The sequence below is a fragment of the Schistocerca nitens genome, chromosome 5 (assembly GCF_023898315.1).
Source record: "Schistocerca nitens isolate TAMUIC-IGC-003100 chromosome 5, iqSchNite1.1, whole genome shotgun sequence".
NCBI lineage: Eukaryota > Metazoa > Arthropoda > Insecta > Orthoptera > Acrididae > Schistocerca > Schistocerca nitens.
The window spans coordinates 354,912,504-354,937,648 of record NC_064618.1 but is presented as its reverse complement, the minus strand read 5'-3'; the positions used below and the strand labels follow the sequence as shown (position 1 = coordinate 354,937,648).

At 41.1% G+C, this 25,145-nt stretch overlaps 1 protein-coding gene across 1 annotated transcript in view; it reads left to right on the top strand.

Moving 5' to 3' along the window:
• The first annotated feature begins 16,799 nt into the window (after positions 1 to 16,799).
• LOC126259629 (inactive tyrosine-protein kinase 7-like) overlaps positions 16,800 to 25,145 on the top strand; it is a 523,717-nt gene continuing 515,371 nt past the window's right edge. The window contains exon 1 of the mRNA XM_049956550.1: positions 16,800 to 16,893. Within this exon, the coding sequence (XP_049812507.1) occupies positions 16,851 to 16,893 (43 nt within the window). The 5' untranslated portion in view covers positions 16,800 to 16,850. The remainder of the gene's footprint in view (positions 16,894 to 25,145) is intronic.

The window sequence follows — 25,145 nt, the reverse complement described above, 5'->3', positions numbered from 1 at the left end:
TTCATTCTGCAGCGGAGTGTGTGCTGATATGAAACTTCCTGGCAGATTAAAACTGTGTGCACGGCCCGAGACTCGAACTAGGGACCTTTTACTTACGCAGGCAAGTCCTCTACCATCTGTCTCGGTCCGGCACACAGTATTAATCTGCCAGGAAGTTTCATATCAACACACACTCCGCTGCACAGTCAAAATTTCATTCTGGACATAATTTTTGTCCATTTTTTCTTACACCCTTCACCATGGCTCTGGAGGAGAAATGGTCCCCTAGAGGGAAAAAATCAGCTCTCCCCCCTCTCAACCATAAATCGAAAAATTGTTTCAGCATCACACCAGGAATAAATTCGCCCCAAAAACTTTATCCTCCCACAAAAACAATTTTAGATAATACACGTATGCTCTTCAGCCATACGATATTAAGTATTTTTCTATGACTCGCGAATCTTCTGGATTTTCGCCACAGAATCAGGTGCTTGAACCTATAAATTGCAAGATGCAGGTGTACCAACACCTTGCAACTAAGAGACCTCACTGCGCTGGGAAAGTAGGGTTAACGCGTAAAAAAGTGCGAATATGTCAAGATACTTTGATTTAAATATCTTTGAAGTTACCAGATAAGTCTACAAGCTAGTTCCTTTGTTTTAAATCCCTAATTCTGCCCAGAAAATCTTCACCTTTTTTGTGCTCTGACAGGGTTTTTCATTTTGGTTGCCAACTTTTACTCTACCATAATTGTTATATCAGACCACCATAGCCTGGCAACCTAGGTAGATTTTTGTTGACTCGGTCGACGTTGTTTTTTTTTTCTCTTTCAAACCATGTTGCTCATATCATGGCAACGGATAAAGCTTTCACGAAACAACAGGACGACCATTAATTACACGCAGGGCCGGCTCTAGATGAAGTATGAGAGCAAGCTGTAAATACAAATCTTTCAAGAATCTAGTGTCTTACTGGAGATTTTCTACGGTATTGTGAGACAGATTACAAAGGCAGCGCTGGACTTGATCGCATTGGTTGCTTATTTCAAATAGCAAAGACTGCTGCTAGCAGTGTTGGCAACTCTATTTCTACCGTGCACATACACAACACTCGAAATGTACTTATGTCTGCCTGAAATCTCCTACAGAACCGAAAAACCTCATAATAAAGAAATAACGATAAATGTCAGCATATGATGATCTAACAATACATATAGCGGTATCGCTGAGAAAAACACATTGTAATAAATACGAGTAGATAAAGAATAAGTAAACTACAGTATGCATTTTCCGTGACATTCCAGAGTTTTTTGAATCGAGACGTTGTGATTAAAGGGCTTTACACGTGGAAAGAAGTGTGACATCCTCACCCCATCTCTCCCTCTCCTTTGCACCCGTCGTTAATCATCATTTACATTGCTCACTTTCTTCTCCTGTAAATTAATTATCCTGCTTTGCGTGTAACTTCTTATATAAGTTTTCCCTCATTATCTTTTTACCCAGCGCTGAAGCTATAATCACTAGATATTAATATTCAAGATAATACAGAAAAAAAATCTGTCAAACCTTACTGGCTTGTGGTCACTAGCGACTCTGGACTGGTTTGAAACTGACGCGTCCTATACGATCTGTTTGTTATCTGGCGGCACGTAGTCGTTTTCATGTTCAATTTCATTTGTTCCTTTCAGTATACATTTTACACCTGGAGTCTCCCTGAAAAATGTCTTTAGGATATATATTCATTGCTTTTCTACGAATTCTACTAGCACGTCGGCTCTGTCGTTCCTGGTATCGAATCCTCAACCATTTTTCAACTCTTGTGTTAAAGTCTCCCGTTACTATCCTGTAGTGTGAATTATTTTTGTTTAACAGCCCTTGTCGACCCTCATAAATATTTTGAATTTCATTAGGGTATCACGTTGTTGGGACATAAACTCGTACTCCATTGAGTTTCTTTTCATTATGCGGCGGGGTCAGGGATTTTCACCTGCCTCGAGATGACTGGGTGTTTGTGTTGTCCTCATCATTTCATCATCATCCAAGAAAGTGGCGAAATTGGACTGAGCAAAGGTTGGGAAATTGTACGGGCGCTGATAACCACGCAGTTGAGCGCCCCACAAACCAAACATCATCATCATCTTTTCATTATGTTTATACTATGGTGGGAAATGGCTGTCTCAATATCTTTTGGTTAGCGTAGGTTCTCCAGCTTTAATTATTACATACACATAAATGCACACACACACACACACACACACACACACACACACACACACACACACACACACACATTGAAGCGCCAAAGAAACTGGTATAGTCATGCATATTCAAATACAGAGATATGTAAACGGGCAGAATACGGCGCTGCGGTCGACAACGCCTATCTAAGACAAGTGTCTGGCGCAGTTGTTAGATCGGTTACTGCTGCTGCAATGGCAGGTTATCAAGATATAAGTGAGTCTGAACGTGGTACTGCAGTCGGCGCACGAGCAGTAGGACACAGCATCTCCGAGGTAGCGATGAAGTGGGGATTTTCTCTTGCGACCATTTCATGAGTGTAGACTACCTTGAATATCAGGAATCCGGTAAACCATCAAGTCTCCGACATCGCTAAGGCCAGAGAAAGATCCTGCAAGAAAGGGACCAATGACGACTGAGGAGAATGGTTCAACGTGACAGAAGTGCAACCGTCCCGCAAATTGCTGCAGATTTCAATGCTGCGCCGTCAACAAATGTTAGCGTTCGAACCATTCAATGTAACATCATCGATATGGGCTTTCGGAGCAGAAGGCCCACTCGTCTACTCTTTATGACTGCAGGACCCAAAGGTTTACGCGTCGTCTGGACTCGTCAACACCGTCATTGGACTGTTGATCACTGGAAACATGTTGCCTGGTCGGACGAGTCTCGTTTCAAATTGTATCGAGAGGATGGACGTGTACGGGTATGGAGACAACCTCATGAACGCATGGATCCTGCATGTCAGCAGGGAACTGTTCAAACTGATGGATGCTCTGTAATGGTGTGGGGAGTTTGCAGTTGGAATGATATGGGACCCCTGATACGTCTAGATACGATTCCGACAGGTGACACGTACGTAAGCATCCTGTCTGATCACCTGCATCCATTCATGTCCATTGTGCATTCTGACGGACTTTGGAAATTCCAGCAGGACAATGCGACACGCCATACGTCCAGAATTGCTACAGTGTGGCTCCAGGAACACTCTTTCGCTGGCCACCAAACTCCCCAGACATGAACATCATTGAGCATATCAGGGATGCCTTGCAACATGCTGTTCAGTAGAGATCTCCACCCCCTCATACTCTTACGGATTTATGGACAGCGCTGCGCGATTTATGGTGCAAATTCCTCCCAGCACTACTTCAGACAAGGAAGCTAGAGGTTCTAGCACTCCTGGAAGAAAGGATATTGCGGAGACATAGCTTAGCCTCAGCCTGGGGGATGTTTGCAGAAAGAATTTTCACTATGCAGCGGAATGTGTGGTGTGAAACTTCCTGGTAGACTAAAACAGTGTGCCAGATCGAGACTCCAACCTTGGACCTCTGCGCTTCGCGGTTATGTGCTGTACCTCTAGTTTCGCAGGAGAAATGTGAAATCTGGGAAGGTGGGAGATGAGGTATTGGCTGAAGTAAGGCGGATGTCCAGCTGCAAGGATGGGTCGGAATCGTGCTTGGGTAGAGGACTTCCTCGTGAAAGGCAAAGTCCCGGGCTCGAGTCTCGATCCGGCACTTAGTTTTAATCTGCCAAGAAGTTTCATATCAGTGTGTAATCTGTTGCAGAGTGAAGATCCATTCTGTTCTTCTGACTATGCTTGTTCCTCTGAAATCATATTTGTAATATCAAATAAATGTCCATTTTTTATCAAATCATTCTATGTAAATCTTTTACCCGGCAGCTTGTGTGTACGTCCTACACAACCAAGCGTCAGCTTTTCATAGTGTGATTCAAAGAGCAGCGGCTGAAACAACTACAGTTTTCGAAGTTATTCCTGTGTCAAATGATTTAAAAGCTAATTTGGTTTTCAAGGGTGAAGAAGAATTTGGTTTCCAAGGATGTCTGATCAATTCTTGATAAAATGGAAAATGAGGATTTAGCATCAGAGATTGCAAAATTTAAACCGTATATCCAAACATTTTATCAAACTGCAGTTGAATATCTGAATAAGTGGCTTGAACCCATAGAGAGTTTGCAGGACTACAGTTGGGTAAAACTTCACGGCAGAAGTTCCCTAATGGAAGGGTATACAAAAGACTGAAGATTACATTCGTGAAATGACTTCTTCAACAATAATAGACGATACCGGTCTGCATGATAAGTATGTGCATATTGAACAGTATATATCACCAAAAGTATTAGAAAAATGGAAATTGGAAAAAAAATCAGGTTGGACGGTTGGGTAGAAATTATTTCGCATTGTAATATAACCAATGTGCCTTATACCAATGTTCTTAAAATAACAGAATTTCTTGTTTGTTTACCTGGAGCTAATGCTTCAACTGAACGAGTGTTTTCTTACATGAATAATCTGTGAACAAATGACAAGAACGCTTTTTCAGTAGAGACGTTGAAAGCTGTATCCATTAATAAGGTGGACTTTAATCACACTTGTGTATATCTTTACAAAATATTGTGTAGTAAAGTGGACTTACTGAAGAAGATCAATTCACTAGCAAAATATTAATGAGGAGTGGCTACTGCACTAATAATTATACAGGTATTTTTGGCTAGAGTATATGTAAGTTTCGGCTTATTTATTTATTATTAGAATGTTAACCTCGTATTTCTGAAAAAACCATTATGCGCATCGTCTTTTGTTGTCTCTTGTTTCATTGAGAAAAAATTAAATTATTCCGTTTTCTTGTTTCAAATATATAGTCACCTTATTATAGGATGAGACATGAGAGTGGTGGGACGTTGGAGGAAACACTACTTATGGTTCACTTGCTGAGCCCTGTACGGCTTGGTGGGCGTAGTAGTGACTACACCACAGCTGCTGAGCTGCTGTAGCTCATAGCCCCATCTGAACTGCTGCAATAGGACAACGTTGTCCTTTGATCGTCCCCTCTCAGCAATGATAGACACAATTTGTAAAAAAACCAAACAAGAAGTGAAACTTGAATCACTCAATGCTAAGTAAAATGTACGGAATGAAAAAAGACGGATAATTTCAAGCCATTTCACATGTTGCAGCCAAAATTGTCTTATGTTTCATCGCAACAAACTTAGGAGTGTTACTCGAAAATTTATGTGATAAGGATCAAAGATTTCACAATCGGAAGCACTCAGTCAGACTGGGAGTTCAACCTATGTGGTGCTGAGTTGTCATGTGTGATACTTTACCGAGTAGCGCTGGCTCTTCTCTGATATCATAGGGTAGGATCACACACACAGTTGTATTTGTCTTCTTATCATAGATTTGCGTAGTTTGCAAATTAATGTACTTAATTCTGGGCATCTATTCTGCAACTAAGAGCACACAACTTGTAAGCGCAGACGGCACAACGTGAATATCTTGATTGAATAATGTAATTCATCCATTAATTGTACAGTTACAAACAATACTGGTTAAATAAATATTATTAATTACTTACAGTTAAATTTCTCAAATAGTAGTTTGGTCAGATTATATCAAGCTACAATTGCGCAAACTGCTTCCAAGATGCCTAACAAGCACAGGTTTTGCAGCAATTTTTAATTTCCGATGTAGTGAAGGATCAAAGCTAAATATACAGTATCGTACAACTTCACCCGTACCAGTGTTCATATAGTGCAATATATAAGCACCTAAGGAGCCAGGATAACATTAACAACAAATCCATCCTGATTCGCGAGATGTTTGAATACCGCAAGAAGCAGAAGTTCAGTTATATTTCCATTGCTGGGAATCTGAATTACTCAAGTCCAGCTGCGACACAACAAAGATTTTGTAAGTTGAACTGTACAGTAATCTGCTCAACAACGCTGTTCTGCTGCCTGTCACACTGCAGTTTTCCGAAGTTCTCAGGCCGAACCACTGCTGCCACTAACACAGTGTGTCCTCCTCCAATCGTAAAAATAGCTAGCACATTAACAGCAACGAATATAGTAACTCCAGACATGGTCGCGAAAGTATGGGATGAGTATGGCTATCGTCAGGATGTTTCTTGTGCGTGCGGTGAAGGACACACTGAACATTTGCGGAAGTTGAAGGAACGCTTTAGTCCTGAGGACAATCGGAAACATACATGTAAAAGATATGCCCTTGGAAAATCGGTTGGTTCTTTTGAAAGTAAAAACATAGCAGTCCTACGCGTAAGTCAGAATTCACCTCAGGTTTCTGTCTACATTCATATATATGACACAGGGTCATGAAATCGGATGAATTTTTTTGAGACGCCCTGTATCTATGGATGTTATCTTTTTCTGATGCTTTTTTATATAGCTTGTTCGGTTCACCTTTTTGTGGCTGAAAGAGAACCATCAGATGTAGAACCGACTGCGATACGTCAAAATAACTGTCATGGAAAGACGAGAAAACTGTTGTAAACTTAATGTAATGAGTGCCTAAATTAAATACATGGGTTTTTTTAAAATTTTACTCTGTTGTAAAAACGCCATGTAGTTATACACTACTTGCACAAGCCTAAATGAATTGTTTTAATTGAAAATAGAGCTACAATGCTCTGAAACCGGTACGTTAAAAAAACGTAATTCGTAGCTGCATGGTGATCTTTTTCCCTATACAACGTAGATCGCACCTGCAAGCCCAGCGCAATCCACCGAGCTCTAGAACATTCGTATGTTATGGCAAAGATCTGTAGTTAATCCATTATAGTCTCGCAACGGCGGTATAAGTTTCTGTCTAGCACTGTGGCCAGTAGTCGGGCGTTGTGCAGAGAGTAAATTACTTGATAGTGTCCTTTCACACAGCACGTAAATCTCCACGAGGAGCGTCGTTTTCAGTGTGGGCAATAGAAGCACACATCTGAGCGACATGGCAGACAGAGACAAAGAGAAGAAATAAGTGTGTCTTATAATACCCGCTGCTTGAACGAAACAATTCAGCGAACATTACATACGCATTTACCTGCTCATCTAAAAAATTGCTTCTTCTACGCATATAGATCCACGGCTGTAATTGCAAGTACATACTTGCTGCTGAGAAACAATTCCTCTTCGAAATTACATTCATACCAACATCTAACTCGCAGGATAAAAGAACTTTCTGTCACGGACAGTGTACATTATGTCTGTAGTTGTTATTTTTTCCAATATTATTTCTTTTTACACACAGGGCATCCGCACCTGTCGATATTAATGTTATTGAATAGCAACTCGAGTGGCACCAAAATATTTTACACGATTCGACCCATAGACCATTCGTAAGTGCTCACAACTGGACAACAGAAGCCACTTGATCAGTTGAAATACTCGGGACACACTGTTTCCCGTTACACAACAAACATATTAAGTTATACGTAATGTGCAAAATTGTAGATAAAAGCTTAATTTGCGGTCAGGTATAACTAAAATGTATCCATCTTAGCTAGCTAGAAAAATTTTTATTTTGTCCAACTGTTTTTTTTTTTCGATGTGAAACAGGTTATAACTGTAATTGTCCATATGAGATGCAGCATACCTGATAACATCTTGCTCCAAACAGATTCGCAAACGTCTATTTTCACTGATTTATGAGCTGTGCGTGGCACTCTCCCTTGCGTCCAAGTGTCTAGTTCATAAGAATGAGATAACAGCGAGACAGAAAAAAAGACATGATTGCAACACATCCACCCCGAGATCACTGGAGACGCAGGAAAAGTTCAGACAGGGCTGGTGTAAGGGAATAAGTCAACGTCCGCTATGACGTTCCCATCAGAATATTCTCTGCGCGATTTAGGGAAGTAATAACAATCCTAAAACAACATGTAGGACGGAAGTTTTAATTCGGCTACTATAAAATGCAAGACCACTGTACAACCATCTTGCTCGGTAACATCAACGAGAGGCTTTATCTTACATTAGAAAGTTTCGGTAAATGTTTTATAATACACAGGGTGTTACAAAAAGGTACGGCCAAACTTTCAGGAAACATTCCGCACACACAAATAAAGAAACGATTTTATGTGGACATGTGTTCGGAAACGCTTAATTTCCATGTTAGAGCTCATTTTAGTTTCGTCAGTATGTACCAGTATGTACTGTACTTCCTCAATTCACCGCCAGTTGGCCCAATTGAAGGAAGGTAATGTTGACTTCGGTGCCTGTGTTGACATGCGACTCATTGCTCTACAGTACTAGCATCAAGCACATCAGTACATACCATCAACAGGTTAGTGTTCATCACGAACGTGGTTTTGCAGTCAGTGCAATGTTTACAAATGCGGAGTTGGCAGGTGCCCATTTGATGTATGGATGAGAACGGGGCAATAGCCGTGGCGCGGTACGTTTGTATCGAGACAGATTTCCAGAACGAAGGTGTCCCGACAGGAAGACGCTCGAAGCAATTGATCGGCGTCTTAGGGAGCACGGAACATTCCAGCCTATGACTCGCGACTGGGGAAGACCTAGAACGACGAAGACACCTGCAATGGACGAGGCAATTCTTCGTTCAATTCACGATAACCCTAATGTTAGCGTCAGAGAAGTTTCTGCTGTACAAGGTAACGTTGACCACGTCACTGTATGGAGAGTGCTACGGGAGAACCAGTTGTTTCCGTACCATGTACAGCGTGTTCAGGCACTATCAGCAGCTGATTGGCCTCCACGGGTACACTTCTGCGAATGGTTCATCCAACAATGTGTCAATCCTCATTTCAGTGCAAATGTTCTCTTTACGGATGAGGCTTCATTCCAATGTGATCAAATTGTAGATTTTCACAATCAACATGTGTGGGCTGACGAGAATCCGCACGCAATTGTGCAATCACGTCATTAACACAGATTTTCTGTGAACGTTTGGGCAGGCATTGTTGGTGATGTCTTATTTGGGCCCCATGTTCTTCCACTTACGCTCAATGGAGCACGTTATCATGATTTCATACGGGATACTCTACCTGTGCTGCTAGAACATGTGCCTTTACAAGTACGACACAACATGTGGTTCATGCACGATGGAGCTCCTGCACATTTCATTCGAAGTGTTCGTACGCTTCTCAACAACAGATTCGGTGACCGATTGAATAGTAGAGGGGGACCAATTCGATGGCCCCCACGCTCTCCTGACCTCAACCCTCTTGACTTTCATTTATGGAGGCATTTAAAAGCTCTTGTCTACGCAACCCCGGTACCAAATGTAGAGACTCTTCGTGCTCGTATTGTTGACAGCTGTGATACAATACTCCATTCTCCAGGGCTGCATCAGCGCATCAGGGATTCCACGCGACGGAGGGTGGATGCATGTATCCTCGCTAACGGAGGACATTTTGAACATTTCCTGTAAGAAAGTGTTTGAAGTCACACTGGTACTATCTGTTGCCGTGTTCTATTGCATGATTAATGTGATTTGAAGAGAAGTAATAAAATGAGCTCTAACATGGAAAGTAAGCGTTTCCGGACAAATGTCCACATAACACATTTTCTTTGTTTGTGTGTGAGGAGTGTTTCCTGAAAGTTTGGCCGTACCTTTTTGTAACACCCTGTATATCCGATAAACCTATCTGTTGCTTGGTTTCTGAAATATCACATCAGTAATCTAAACTTGAGATTTGTGCTCTAAGTTACAGAACTATTTCCACATTAACCATGACCTTTAGTCTTATGTGAAAATATCAAAAACACAAAGAAAAAATTATGTCGCACTGAAAACAATGCAAGATCTCCAATAATGGTGATGGTTTACAAAAGCTCAAAACTTAGTGTGGTCTTCTGATTGAGATGCTTTTAATGCACTGACGGAAAAAATCGCAGGACCATGAAGGAGCAGAGGGACATAAATGAAAGTTGACAGACGTGTTTCTACATTTAAAATAGACGTCTATTCAAGCCTCAAGCCAGTCGCAAAAGAGTGCCGTTAGTAGCGCCACCATAAGTATGCAAGTTAGGTTTGCTTTAAATACGCGCTGTAACGCTCGTGAGTGTTAGTAACCTTTGAGATTGGACGTGGTGAGCTGCTGTTAGTTAAGAATGCCGTTTCGGAGACAAAGACCCTCATTACCAATACCTCATTGGGCTTGAACGAAGTCGTGTAACGGGGCTACGAGAAGCTCCAGTCCAGAGACTGGTTTGATGCAGCTCTCCATGCTACTTTATCCTGTGCAAGCTTCTTCATCTCCCAGTACTTACTGCAACCTACATCCTTCTGAATCTGTTTAGTGTATTCATCTTTTGTTCTCCCTCTACGATTTTTACCCTCCACGCTGCCCTCCAATGATAAATTTGTGATCCCTTGATGCCACAGAATATGTCCTACCAACCGATCCCTTAATCTAGTCAAGTTGTGCCACAAACTCCTCTTCTCCCCAATTCTATTCAATACCTCCACATTAGTTATGTGATCTACCCCTCTAATCTTCAGCATTCTTCTGTAACACCATATTTCGAAAGCTTCTATTCTCTTCTTGTCCGAAATATTTATCGTCCATGTTTCAGTTCCATACATGGCTACACTCCATACAAATACTTTCAGAAACGACTTCCTGACACTTAAATCTATACTCGATGTTAACAAATTTCTCTTCTTCACAAACGCTTTCCTTGCCATTGCCAGTCTACATTTTATATCCTCTCTACTTCGACCATCATCAGTTATTTTGCACCCCAAATAGCAAAACTCCTTTACTACTTTAAGTGTCTCATTTCCTAATCTAATTCCCTCAGCATCACCCGACTTAATTCGACTACATTCCATTATCCTCGTTTTGCTTTTGTTGATGTTCATCTTATATCCTCGTTTCAAGACACTGTCCATTCCGTTCAACTGCTCTTCCAAGTCCTTTGCTGTCTCTGACAGAATTACAATGTTATCGGCAAACCTCAAAGTTTTTATTTCTTCTCCATGGATTTTAATTCCTACTCCGAATTTTTCTTTTGTTTCGTTTACTGCTTGCCCTAATATACAGATTGAATAACATCGGGGAGAGGCCACATCCCTGTCTCACTCCCTTCCCAACCACTGCTTCCCTTTCATGCCCCTCGACTCTTATAACTGCCATATGGCTTCTGTACAAACTGTAAATAGCCTTTCGCTCCCTGTATTTTACCCCTGTCACCTTCAGAATTATTATCTGTAGTGCGAATTCCACTGACCCCAAACTACCGTCATTTGCAATTTAGTTGTGTCAAATGAAAGCTCATTGAAGGGCAGGATGGATGTCTGTTATGTTTTCTGATGAAAGCTGGTTTTGTCTCGGTTCCAGTGATGGTCGTGTGTTGGTTAGGAGGAGGACAGTTGTGGGCGTGCATCCATCCTATCTGTGTGCTAGACACACTCGACCTACACCTGGAGTTACGGTCTGGGATCACTTTCGTGGCTATCTCTCGCATCCTGACTGCAAATCTGTATGTCAATATGGTGATTAGACCTGCTGCGCTCACATCCGTCAACATAATTTCAGGGTGTTTTCCAACAGGATAACGCTGGCCGACATACCGCTATTGTAAGCCAACATGCTGTACAGAATGTCGACATGTTGCCTTGGCCTGCTCGATCGCCAGATCTGTTTCCAATCGAGCACATATGGGACACCATCGGAGGACAACTCCAGCGTCATCCAGAGTGTTCTCTAATGGGTGCTGCGTGGATCAGTGCTACACCCAGATCTGTTTTCCTTGTATGCCAATGATATTTGGTCGGTTGTGTCCTTCTGTAAATATCATTCCTATGCTGATGACCACATGCTTTAGCTAAGTGCCACACCTGAAGATATCAGTACTGCAATTGTCTAGAGAAATGATGATCTGTCGTCAGGGATGATATGGCCGCAAAATCTGAGACTGAATAAAATGCAAAAACGTCAGAAGAAATCTTAGTATCCCATCAGCAATTAATAAGTTCAGAACTTCACAAACAATTGCCTCCTACCCTGCTCGACAGTGTCCTTATACCGTATCAGAAAGTTGTTGAGAGCTTGTGTGTAACTGTGGATGAGCATCTCAACATGATCAGAAAATACTGTCGCCATGTACAGGAAGTCTTCCGCTTACACCTGTGTCCTCAAAAAGTTCCGAACATATATCCACGGAATGTAAAATTTAATCCTGTGCAATCACTCGTTCTGCCTAACCTCCACTATTATGATGTAATTCAACATGGCACGAGTAGTAGTAAAATAATATACGGTTCGAATTAACTATGACTGCTTGTGTACGTTACGTCTGCAACATTCGCCTATATGATCAAGTCAGTGCTCGCGCGCCCAGTCAGAATGGTTGCGGCCAGAGAAGTTAGCGTCTACAACACGCTATATGTCTACTTCATCGGCTCCTCAATGCGCAATCACCCCAATACATCACATCAGAGATTAATCTCCTGTCATCATCATCATCTTTACTTCAAGCATTAGGCTATTTTTTGATTTGCCTGTTACTGTATCCATTGCTTCCTCGTTCGTCCTTGACTTCTTCTCCCAATTGGTTTAAATCTTCTTCTCTGAAGAGGTAACCTTTCTTCAGCATTCTTTCTAGATGTTCATTCTAGTTTCTTCTGTTTTCTTGTATTTTGTCGAGGATGTCAAATATGTTGAGCTCTTGCCTAATTTCCGAATTTCAAAATCTGGCATCTCTTGTGCATCCCTTTACTGCACTTAGAAACGTTGTCTCCGTTGCTCGTATCCAACTTTCTTGACGTTCACTTATAACCCAAGACTAACTTCCGTAAACGAGAATTGGAACTGCCATTGTCTTATAAAATTTCAATCTTATTTTTCCCCCCTTTTTATTTTTTAGGCATCTGTTCATTGTGCCACATATATTCCCAGACTTTGCTAATTTCTTCTCTGTGTCTTCGACAAACTCATATGGGATGCCAAACCTAAATAATTAAAATGTTTGACATGTTCTATTGTTGGTCACAATTTTTTTCTTACGGGCTATTTCAATTTAATTCCACTGATTTTGTCTTCTTTTCTGAAATCGTCAAATGGTACTCTTCACAAATCTTACCTAATAATGTATTTCACTTTGTAGGTAATTTTCGTTATCCGCCAGCAGTGTGACGTCGTCTGCATATAAAAAACAATTCAGGCGGTACTATTAATCTTAATACCCCCCTTAAAAGTCTCTTTCCATATACGAATGGCGTCATGTAAACAAATCCTAAAACGTGTTGGTGAAACGCTGCACCCTTGTCTAACTCCTTTTTTAGTTGCTGTAGGCTGTGTTGGAATGCCGTTTATATATAAAATTACTGTCGCGTCTTTTACAGTCTTTTTAAAACGTTTATTAGATGTTGTGGATATCGGTTTTTCCTCATAATTTTCCGCAGTTTCTCTCTACCAACACCATCGAATGCTTTAATAAAATCAATGAACGCTAAGTGGGTTTCCCTATTATTCTCCCTCTATTATACCATTATTTGTTTAATTATTAATGCGGCATCTGCTGTCGAGCCTGCGCCTCCGAAATCCCATTTGTTCTTCGCGTTTTAAACTCTCAGCTATAACCTTTAGTCTCTTATTCACTATTCTTGCATGCACTCTGTATGCGGTATCAAGTAAACTAATTCCTCTATATTTCTCGCAGCTATTGCAGTGTCCTTTTTAAAATAGTGGCATCACCTTTGCTAGTGACCGTGGTTTTGGAATAACTCCCTTTCTCCAGCACATATTAATGAATATAGTAATCTTTTTTGTAGCAGAGTGGCTACATATTTTAACACTTCAGCGTTTATACCGTCCATACCAGTAGCTTTTCTGTTCTTTTTTTGTTTTGTGAGCTTTTCATAATTCATCCATACATAAATCTTCTACACATCCTATTTCAATTTCATCCTCTACATTCCATTTTCTTCATACCACAAGTTCATGTAATGTTCTATCCATTTTGATTGTTGCTTGTTACTTATTGGGGAATCTTCTTTTTCTGGTTGATTTAGCATTTTCATTGTTTTATAAGCTGTCGTTTACCTTCCGTCAATATCGTGTCTGATGTGCTTGTAAACCTATCCAAGATTATTGACGAGCTCGTTTCACTACTGAATTTGCTGTAGTTCTCTATGGTTTGTAAATTTGATAGTTCTCCTCTGTTGGCTCACTGAAATACTGAAGATAAGCGTCTTGTTTATTCCTCATAAGTTTACCTAATTCTGAGGTGTAAATTTTTAAATCTTTTCATCCTGTCATTTCATCATATCGAAACATAAGGTACTACTTATGTGGGATCCTAGGTGTGTTCATTCATAAAACAAAGTACAATGTTGCTGTCCGCCTCTGGAACAAGCTGCCTTGCGCTATACGCACAATTCAGTGCCCTGCCTATTTTATGAAGAAACTCAAGTCCTTTCTGCCGCCCTCGTAACGTTTCTTGACAAATTAACATATGTGGCCAATATTCCCTTTGGCAGACGGTAAAGCCAATGCTCGTATCTTCTCCCAGTTACGCTTCTCTCCTTTCCTTTCTCTATGAGCCAAGCCAATTTCTTTTCCTTTATATTCATTAACTGTGTGTTGTCACGTTCCTGTGTCTCTGTCTCTCTTCCACGCCCATTACTGCTACTGCTCATAATTAAAACCTGCAAACCCGTAATTTCTGTTTATTTCTGTACTACTGCAGTTTTAATTTCTAAATGTAGTATAACATGTTTACTGTAATATATGTAAGGCAAAATGTGTAGAATGCCTAGTTAGTTGTAAGAGTGGGTGTGATGACCTTAATCTTGGGCGATTAAATAAATCTGGATTTCCAGAAGGCTTTTGACACCGTTCCTCGCAAGTGGCTGCTAATCAATTTGTGTGATCTTGGAATGTCGTCTTAATTGTGTGACTGGATTCGTGACTTCCAGTCAGAAAGATTACAGTTTGCAGTAATTGGCGGGAACTCATCTAGTAAAACAGGAGTGATATCTAGGGCTCCCCAAATAAACGATGGAGACCCCTACTGTTCTTAATCTATACAGGGTAATTCACGAAGATATGCAAATATTTTAATATCTTATTCTACAAGGAAAAATAAAGAAAAAAGTTCATATAAACATAGGTCCGCAATGTTTAGTTACAGAGTTGCGGCTAATGAAAGATTTTGCCTGAAATTTAGCAGCTTCGCTAATATGAAGCCATCGCAAAACTGTACGAGGTTAAAGTAAAGCACGATTTCATTTATTTTGTTGTTATTGGTCTGGTGAATTTAATAAAACATGTCCCAGGCGTGTATCTTCATTACTTGCCCGCAGTATGAATGCAATAGACGAAATTAAGAACAACCCTGCGAAACTGAAACGAGTAACAAAATCTGTTCATATAAGTGCACCTAAATGCGTTGAATTCGGTGGTTTGGACATTTATTGCGAATGTATTGTGAAATTGTTTATACGCTGTACAACTTCCTTAACATTGAGCTTTGTTTCTTCCGGTTTAACATGAATTCACGTATGCTATGGTATTAACAAAAGAAGATTATCTGACACATTCATATTACAGTTTCAGTTAACGTTATAACCATCATTTTTCCAAAATTAAATTCTCTACATCTTCTGTTGAAAACTTTGTGCAATTGTCTAGAATTTGAAAAACATATTGGGCCAAGTAGTTAATAAATTAAAAACTTCTCGTATGTTCTGGAAAACCACTGCAGATACACGTCTGGGACATGTTTTATTAGATTCACCAGATCAATAACAACAAAATAAATGGAAATCGTGCTTTGCTTTAATCTCTTGATGTTTTGCGATGGCTTCATATTAGCGAAGTTGCTAAATTTCAGGCAAAAACTTTTATTAGCCGTAACTAATCAGTTGCGGACCTATGTTTATATGAACTATTTTCTTTAATTTTAGTTGTAGAATAACATATTAAAATATTTGCAAATCTTCGTGAATCACCCTGTAGATTTGGGAGACAATCTGAACAGTCCTCTTAGATTGTTTACAGATAATGTTGTTGTTTACGGTCTAATAAAGACATCAGAAGGTCAGCACGAACTGCAAGGTCATGTAGACAAGATATCTGCATGGTGCGAAAAGTGGTAATTGTCCTTAAACAATAAAAAGTGTAATGTCGTTCAAATGAGAATTAAAAAAAAAGTCCGTTTACTCTGGGTTAAACAATAAATCACACAAATGTGTAGGTTGTCGAATCAGCTAAATTCCTGAGGATTACAACTGCGAAAAACTTAGATTGGATTATCTCATGGGAAATGTGGAGAAGGCGAACCGAACCGACGACTGGGTTTTATTGGCAGAATACTTAGACGGTGCAACACATCTACTGAAGAGACTGTCTGTATTACTCTTGTCCTTCCTCATTCTGGAGTACTGCTGCGCTAAATGGCATCCTTAGCAGATAGGATTCACAAAGAACATCGAAAAAATCCAGGGGCGGGGAAGCTCGTTTTGTTTTATCGCGATATAGAGGATAGAGGGTCACGGATCTGATTTACTTTACGACAAAAGTAAGCTGTAACTTCATTAGCCCGTGGTATCGAGAGGTGGACGCTGTACGTCCAACGTTTGCATTGCCCTTTATTAGTCTTCTCCATTAGCACCGTGTAAAAAACGAAAAAAGCACGACGAAAAGATACTCCCCTGCACCGGCCACAGGTTGGCTACGGCGTGCTCCCCCCCACGTTGTTCACGAAGCGCCCGCAAGAGGCGCTGCGTTCGCGGAGCAGCGTGATGCTGCGATCGACCTGTCAAATGTTTTAGTCTGTTGTTGGACCGTGCGAGGGACGGACCTCGTGAAATGGTGCAGCTCTATCATCGTCAATGAATTTTCGATCAACATGCCACTGAAGACCTCCTTCGCGTTGTTGGTGTTCGTTGTCGGTGAGTGTCGCCTCGATTACATCTCTTGTTCGAGTAACGCTTTTTTGTCTTCTTATTTTCTGCTCCGCACGTTCTCTTCGGCCGGTTATTGCCGACGAAACAGGTTCTTTCGCTGCGTCAGGAACCGGCGAAGTACGGGTTTTAATTCCAAAGGTAAACACTGTAGATTGGATAGCCGTATCCGGCTCGGGGCTGTTATGCGTGATCGAGATGCAGTGCTCAGATAAAGCCGTAAGCCGGTTGCACGTGGAACCCCGCGCTCTTTGCGCTTCCAAATCTGATACGTTAATTTTGCGTACGAATTACGCTTTGAGGGAAAATGTAGGCGTTCTGATCTTCATTTTTAATCACATTTACGATATGCATTCTCTTCTCCAAAAGATAGAACACTAAAAGAGACAACTGTTTCATAGGTACTATTTCCAGCATTATTGTGCGCTTCTATTTATGCACTCATCGAATTAGTGTACAGAAAAATCAAACGCTACACAAAAAAGACAAAAAATTCCTGTAAACAGTTATTTAAAACGAATATATTCTTTGACATAAAAAAATGAACAACAAAAAATTTATGTCTAATTTTAGATCTACAACTGTGTTGATCGATTATTTGTGCAATGGTTTCATAATTTTTGCGACTGGTTCTTCATTGTATAAATCAACTAAATTCGTGAAAACTGTTACAACAGTTGAATTCTGTAATGTTTAGGCAACAATGCTTGGATCGAAGGTGTGCATGCCGTAGACATATAGATGAAAAGGTAGCACGGGCAATAAGGAGTTGAACTGCTGGATAACTTTTTTAAAAAATGGCGAAATTTTATCACCGTAAAACAGTTTAAACTTTGCTAATTTATACATGTTGGATTTTGTGAACTCCGCTGCCGTTAGTGGTAGCGACTGGCCACAAAACCTTTTTAAAATATTGTATTTTAGCGCTATAATCGGTTTCGGGCTACATGCCTATCTTCAGATGGCTAATATTTTCAGTTACATAAATGTTTTGAGCAACAATATTTATAAATATGTGTGCTTTTTGTAATTCAACTACGTATAATACATGGAAAACCGTATGAACCACAACAGAACACAACACACTGCCGTTTTCTGGAACTTATGTAAGTGAATACTACTATTTTACATTATATCTAAATAAGTGCAAGCACTTTAGCGTGTTTTGATTAACGGAACAACTTATAAAGTGGTACTAAATATTTAAATATTCTTGTAGCAGTGCAGGAGCAGACGACATGCTGTGGATCGAAATGCCTATGTAATATCAGCCGTCTGAAGATGGGTATGGCAGCCCGAAGCCCGTTATGGAACTGAAGTAAAACATTTAAAAAAGAGTTTGTGGCTTGTTGCGTCGTTCGTAACTAGTTTATACTTTGTTGAAAATAATCTTTCTTTTTGTATTTAGCGTTTGCTTGTTGCTGTACACATTGGTTTTACCGGAGAATTAATATGCTACATTTCTTGAATGCATGTGTTTAAACCGTGCGGTTTTCGATACAGACGCTTCAGTTTACTCGATTTTGTTTTAGTTTTTTTTAATTGTGTAGTTCTCAGTGACCGGCTGGAGTCGTTTGCCCATTATGCAAAGGAACGCAGTTTTCCTGACGTATATATACAGATTAAGAACACAACTTAATTGAACCCTACTTCTTTCCTCAGAGCAGTACTCAAAAGTGCATTTGTTTCTCTACGCGCTCGGTTGCCTACACCGTACAGGACGCGGCGTTTCAGTGATTTACTGTTTTCGCTCCGCTCGAGGTGCAAATAGCGCTGGGAAACCTTACATTCGTCAAAATACTTAGGATCATTATTAACGCAAGCCGCATGGGCGTTTAGACACGTGTGAAAGCGAAGCAAAATCATGCGTTTGCATTCGTTATTGAAGCGGAAGCTAGAAGATCTCAAGACTTCTTAGACAACTGAGTGGCATTTACAACACAATTTACCTTTCAACTAAGTACAGTATTAACATTTCGTTTGCAGATTATATGACTACTGCTATTTAGCTCCTTTTATCACAGGGAACTGTACTTTTCCTTGGTATATCTCGTTACAACAGTGAAACAGCGGCATTGAAGAGAATAATCAGTCTTAGAAAGACGCGATAATGCTTAAGACAAGAATTTTGATTTTTTTGATTAAGTACGGAACATTATTATAGCTCATATAAATTGCATATGGTCGTTTTCAGTCTCTTCAAGGCCAGAGCCTATCCTACGAAAAGGTTGTCGATAGTGTTTCATTAGTTTACACCTTTTGGAAGGGTCATCATAACAGTATTTCTGTAGTAGCTCGAAATAAAAAAAAGTAGATATGAACATGATTCACCGACGACTCGCAGTCTTCTTACAGTCGTCGTAGGAAGGATTGGATACGTTGGGTATCGCCAGAGTTGCTGTCAGGTGCACGTATTTCGCTAACTTCACCTTATTTTCCACCTGTTACATACATTAAAATTCAGATTCATCATCTTGTTTCAGATAGCTAGACGTGTTCACGATTTAAACAGTCACCATTCGTTTCGGTAGAAGGTTGCAATTTTTAGGCACCTCTGTCGGGTTTTTGTTATGGTAACTGTTGTCAGGACAGTATATTTTAACAACAATGGTTTTGACTTGGGACTTCAGTTTCCCTCAAGGTGCGTGATGTAGAAAGCGGTCAACCAGCGCATTTTGCTGTGGCGAATCCCTCGTACGTATAGACGACCAACTGGCCGTTCGTTCAATATAATTTCGTGGATGATTGTGTTGCTTGTTGTGTAAGAGTTACACAGTGAAGGACAGAAGAAATGCAGCACGAAATTTAAGGTATATATATCTAGTGTTCTTGGACGACCCAGAACCTGTTGCCTTTGAAGCAGACCTAGGACGTTATTCTCAAGTGGAAGAAGTACTTATTATCGAAGCTTCATTTCACTGTTCATCACATTGTTTATTTCTTTTTTCGAAATAGTGATCGTAACTTCGTGAATTGTCATGGGATCAAACGATCTACAGATTTCATTAAGAAATACGAGGGGAAATGGAGCAGTGTTTCTCTATCAAGGCGTACCTCCCTGCTTCCACCGTCAAATAATCTCAGCTTTATTTTGCAATGTCAATTTTGTCAATATCGCTCTGAGTTGAGCGTCTCCGCCGTCAGCATTGTTATTCCCGAAAGCACAACTGGGAAATAGGTGCTCATTCTAATGAGAAGGTTAGTTTGCGCTCACGCTTGGTTACATAAACGCCTACTTTGATTTTGCCCGAGGGAGCTAAACAATGGATGTGGCCTCATAAGGTCTGTGTTTCTCTAAAAATTGTCGCTACATCACTGTGTTTGTATATATTAAGCGCTAGATGTCTAGAGCCGGTTTGCTCTCTCGGACCTAAAATGTAAATTAATCAGTTATTCGCATGCAGAACTGTGTAAGTAACGTGTCTGGTGGAGGACAACGAAGACTACCAGCGTATAACGTGAAAAGCTGTCGCAGTAAAGAGAAGAGAATAAAATACACTGCTGGCCACCGTAAATGCAACACCAAGAAAGACAAGAGGTAGCACAACAAGATTTATTTTGTAGATAACATGTTGACCAAGTATCAAATGATTACGTTTACAGACGTCTGTTACATGTGGTTCCTGCCAGAATCAGTAGCCAGAGTAACCGCCATTGTTGGAGATCACCGCTGCCACACGTCTCGGCATTGAGTCAAAGAGACGTTGGATGTGTTCCTGGGGTACAGCAGTCCAAGCAGCTTCCACACGTTGCCAAAGATCATCTGGTGTGGCAGTTGGGGATGTAATCTGGGTCACTCGTTGAGCAACCATGGACCACATGTTTTCTATCGGCGAAAGATCCGGAGAGCGAGCCGGCCAGGGAAGCAATTCAATCTGGTTATTGACGAAGAACCTTTGGACAATGCGTGCCACGTGTGGTCGCGCATTATCCTGTTGAAATATGGCTGTGGCCGAGCCCTGAAGGTAAGGAAGGACAACTGGCTCCAGCACCTCGGATATGTAGCGCCGGCTATTTAAAGTACCGGCAATGCGTACTAGAGGCGTGCGAGAGTAATATCCAATACCGCCCCATACCATAATACCCGGTGCAAGACCAGTGTGGCGGTACATAATGCAGCTGTCCAGCATCCTCTCTCCACGGTGTCTCCACACTCGAATCCGACCATCGTGGTGCTGCAGACAGAAGCGTGCCTCGTCAGTAAAGACAACGTCATTCCATTCTGCCGTCCACATCCGTCTGTCATCACACCATTGGCGACGGAGACGTCTGTGGTTCTGCGGCAATGGTAGACGAAGCAATGGACGTCTTGCGGACAGACCACTCTGCTGTTAACGGCGTCGAATGGTACGCGCAGACATTGGATGATGCGTTACAGACGCAATGTGCTGTGCTATGGTTCGGGATGTCACTGAGCGATCCGTCACTGCCATGCGCACAATTTGCCTATCAGCACGTGCAGTGGTGCACCGAGGTGAATGCGATCGACCACGTCGGTCCGTCGTACCCTCCTACATCCAACGGTCACATATCCGCATTACAGTTGTTTGGTTTCATCCAACAAGACTATCGATTTCTCTGTATGATAATCCACAATCTCGTTAAGCCACTATCCTTCCTCTGTCGAACTCGGATACTTGATCAAAAGATGTTCGCTGTTGTCTACGAGGCATAACTGATCGTCTTGTGAAACAACCACAAGGTAAACACACGTGCCGAACGTACACTCGTCGAAATCGCCAAGCCTTAAATGGCGCTATGAGGTGGCGCCACAGGCGCGCGTGATGTGCGTCTGCGCTGAAATTCTAATCAGTTGCATATCTCATCGCTGCAAACCCATGGTGTAAATTTCACTTGATTCGGATGCTTCCTTCAGGGTGTTGCATTTACGGCGGCCAGCAGTGTAGAATGCAGAATTTAAATACTTCTACAAGCGTTGTGATTTTGTAGCGAATGTAGTTAGCAAACACAACGAATCTTTTCGAGAGTTTCACTAATGAGGGAAGCGACCATGATGATATTGCAAGAACAATATTCACTAAGGGCAGGAAGGCCATCAAGAAGGCTAGGAAAGAATTTACTTTAGATCGAACTGATAAGACTGTCGACATTATGCAATATTGGTCCGGCTTGATGCAAAAACTTTTGTTTTTATTTATTTTATTTTATTTCCCAAACTAGTTTTAGCAACAATATCACCATTATCAGTGTTTTATATCCGTAATCACAGCATAGTTTTCGCATTTGTTGCCATTATTCCCAGCATATTTTATGTGTTTTTGTTTCTTCTGCATACAGCATGTAATCTGCAAGTTCTTTAGTCAGATTGCACTTACTTTTAAACACGGAAAAATATAATTTTTACACTTTGATCGTAATAGAGTATCGCTATCAACTGCGTAAAGAACGATCTGCGAACATTTCGTTGGGATTTGACAATCGCAGAACAGTTGTGGGTAAAGTTGAAAGACGCTATAAACCGCGATGTGGATAAATGCGTTCGAAATGAAGTAGTAAAAGTTGACGAACATCCGCCCTACTTTAACGATCCCATGCACAGAATGCCGCGAAAACCAAGGCTGCTCCACTCTATCTAAAAAAGAGATGTTGTGGAAACTGACGGATTGTACCAATTCGCGCATCCGTAAGAAGAATCTTACGTGAAGCGTACAAAAATATCGAGTCAGATCATGGCGAAAGAACTACCAAAAAATCCTAAAAATCTGACCAGGCAACGTTCGGATTCAAATCTGCCCATCAGTCTCTGGTGGATTTGTCTGGTGTCGAAACTAAAGGCACTAGACAGCAAACAAAAGTATTAAATTCAGCATTTAAAAATTTGTCCGTGCATGAGGATAGTACTACCTTGTATGTCTTACCCGCCGCCCTGATTGGCAAATGAGAGATGCCAACATTAGTGTTAGTTAACCTCCCCCCCCCCTCCGCCAGGCTAAAAAAAAAAAAAAAAAAAGAGAGAGAGAGAGAGAGATCGAAACTACTTAAAGCGAACACAAATGGCCCAGATTTTACATTAAAAACGCTGTGAAATTAACTTTTTTCTTAGGTCATATTTGTAGTGAATCACAAATAGCACTGTGTGATTCGAAAACGGCGCAGGAAACAGCTGTTTGCAAAGAGGGTGAAAGATTGGATGCACAGAATAACGCACCAATATTGCTGAGGTCCATGTGCCGCAGGATCCTAGAGGATACAAACATTATGACGTTCCTGGAGGTCAACAAGCTTTTATCAAAGTTTTGGCACGGATTAAGGAAAAACCACTTGTATGAAACACAACTTGCTTTAGTCATACATCACGTCCCGCAAACTATACTGTAGATGCAGCTGCAAAGATACGTCCCGTCTTCCTAGATTTCCTCTTAAGTCGTTCGACGCTGTATCACATCAAGAGACGACCACAAGTTATAGTCATACGAAGTATCCTCGCGTATATGTGATTGGCTGGATGAATATTTGACTAATAGCAGCCAGTACGTGTTACTGAACGGCAAATGTTCCATAGAAACGAAAGTAACATTGGGTGCGCCCCAAGGAAGGGTAATGTGACCTCAGTATACATGGACTACTCATCATACAGGCTCAGTAGCGCAGTAAGATGGTTAGCTGACGATGCTGTTGTGTGCAGGAAACTATCGTCGTTGTACGATCGTAAAGAAATGCAGAAAGATTTCGACAAAATTTCCACTTTATGTAATGAAAAACATCTCTCTTCAAACGTCGATAAATGTAAGATACTCTGAGGTGACAAACGTCATGGGATGCCTCCTAATATCTTACCGGACCTCCTTTTGCCCGACGTAGTGCAGCAGCTCGGCGTGGCATGGATGCAACAAGTCGTTGAAAGCCCCCTGCACAAGTATTGGACCTTGCTGCCTTCTTAGCCATCAATCATTGCGAAACTGTTGCGGTGCATGATTTTTGTCGCGAACTGACATGACAATTATGTCCCATAAATTTCCGATGAAATTCATTTCGGGCGACCCGAGTAGCAGCATCATTCGCTCGAATTGTCCAGGATGTTCTTCAACCCTATCGCTAACAATTATGATCAGGTAACATGGCGCATTGCCATCAATAAAATTCCAACGTTGTTTGGGAACACGATGCCCTTGAATGGCTGAAAATGGTCCCCATGTAGCCGAACATAAACAATTCCCGTCAGTGATAAGTTATGTTTTACCAGAGGGCCCAGTATATTCAACGTATGCACACATCCAACACCACTATGGAACCACCAATAGTTTCCATAGTGCCTTATTGACGTCTTGCGTCCACGGCTTCAAGGGTGTGCATCACACTCGAAACTACCATCAGCTTTCATCAACTGAAATTGGGACTCATATGACCAGGCCACGGTTTTCCAGTCGTCTAGGTTCCAACTGAAATGGTGACGGGCCCAGGAGAGGCGATGTCGTGCTGTTAGCAAAGGCACTGGTGTCGGTCGTCTGCTGCCGTAGCCCATTAACGCAGTGACTCAAGAAGTAGCGAACACATAAACTACTTGTTGAGGAAACGGATGCCAGTTAATTTGAAGAATTCTAACAAAAAGTAAATAACTTTAAGATGCAGACTTTTTCCTCACGTGCTATCCAATATCTATCTCTTTCTGGAATCCGTATCAAAACGCACTAACATCAGAGTAAGAAGACTACATACTCCATATGCTCAATAAACTCTAGAGAGGTTCTTCACAAATTTGTTAACGTAAGAACCTAGCTTCGAGTAGGTGTCAAGGAATATACTACTTCCTTCCTTATACAGATCGCATAATTCCCACCACACCGTCGTAAAATTGGGTTATTTGGATTGGTGCAGAAACATATAGGCATTCCTGTCTAACATTTCAGTTAGCTTCCCACATTCCGTAAAAGAAGCGTACCGCTCCCAGAAACAGAGCATATGAGAACAAACCAGAGGAACCGTGCGAAACTTTCCCACTTTTATAGTTTTAAATAATGGCGGCATTTGGAATAAGTGCAGTCGTGGGATTTGGGTAATTGTGGGAATGAAGAGAAAACATTTTGAAAATGAAGCGAACGACATGAAGTAATAATCGTAATTTATTATACATTCTTGTTTATACATTTCGATGTGTCCAAAAATGTGTTTTGTATGCGTAATGTTTGTCCCAGCTTGTACGATGGGCGGAAATCAGGGACTGTCAGTAGGGCCACATAACCTGTTACTTTTAATTCAACAAAGATTTTCAGTTACAAGAA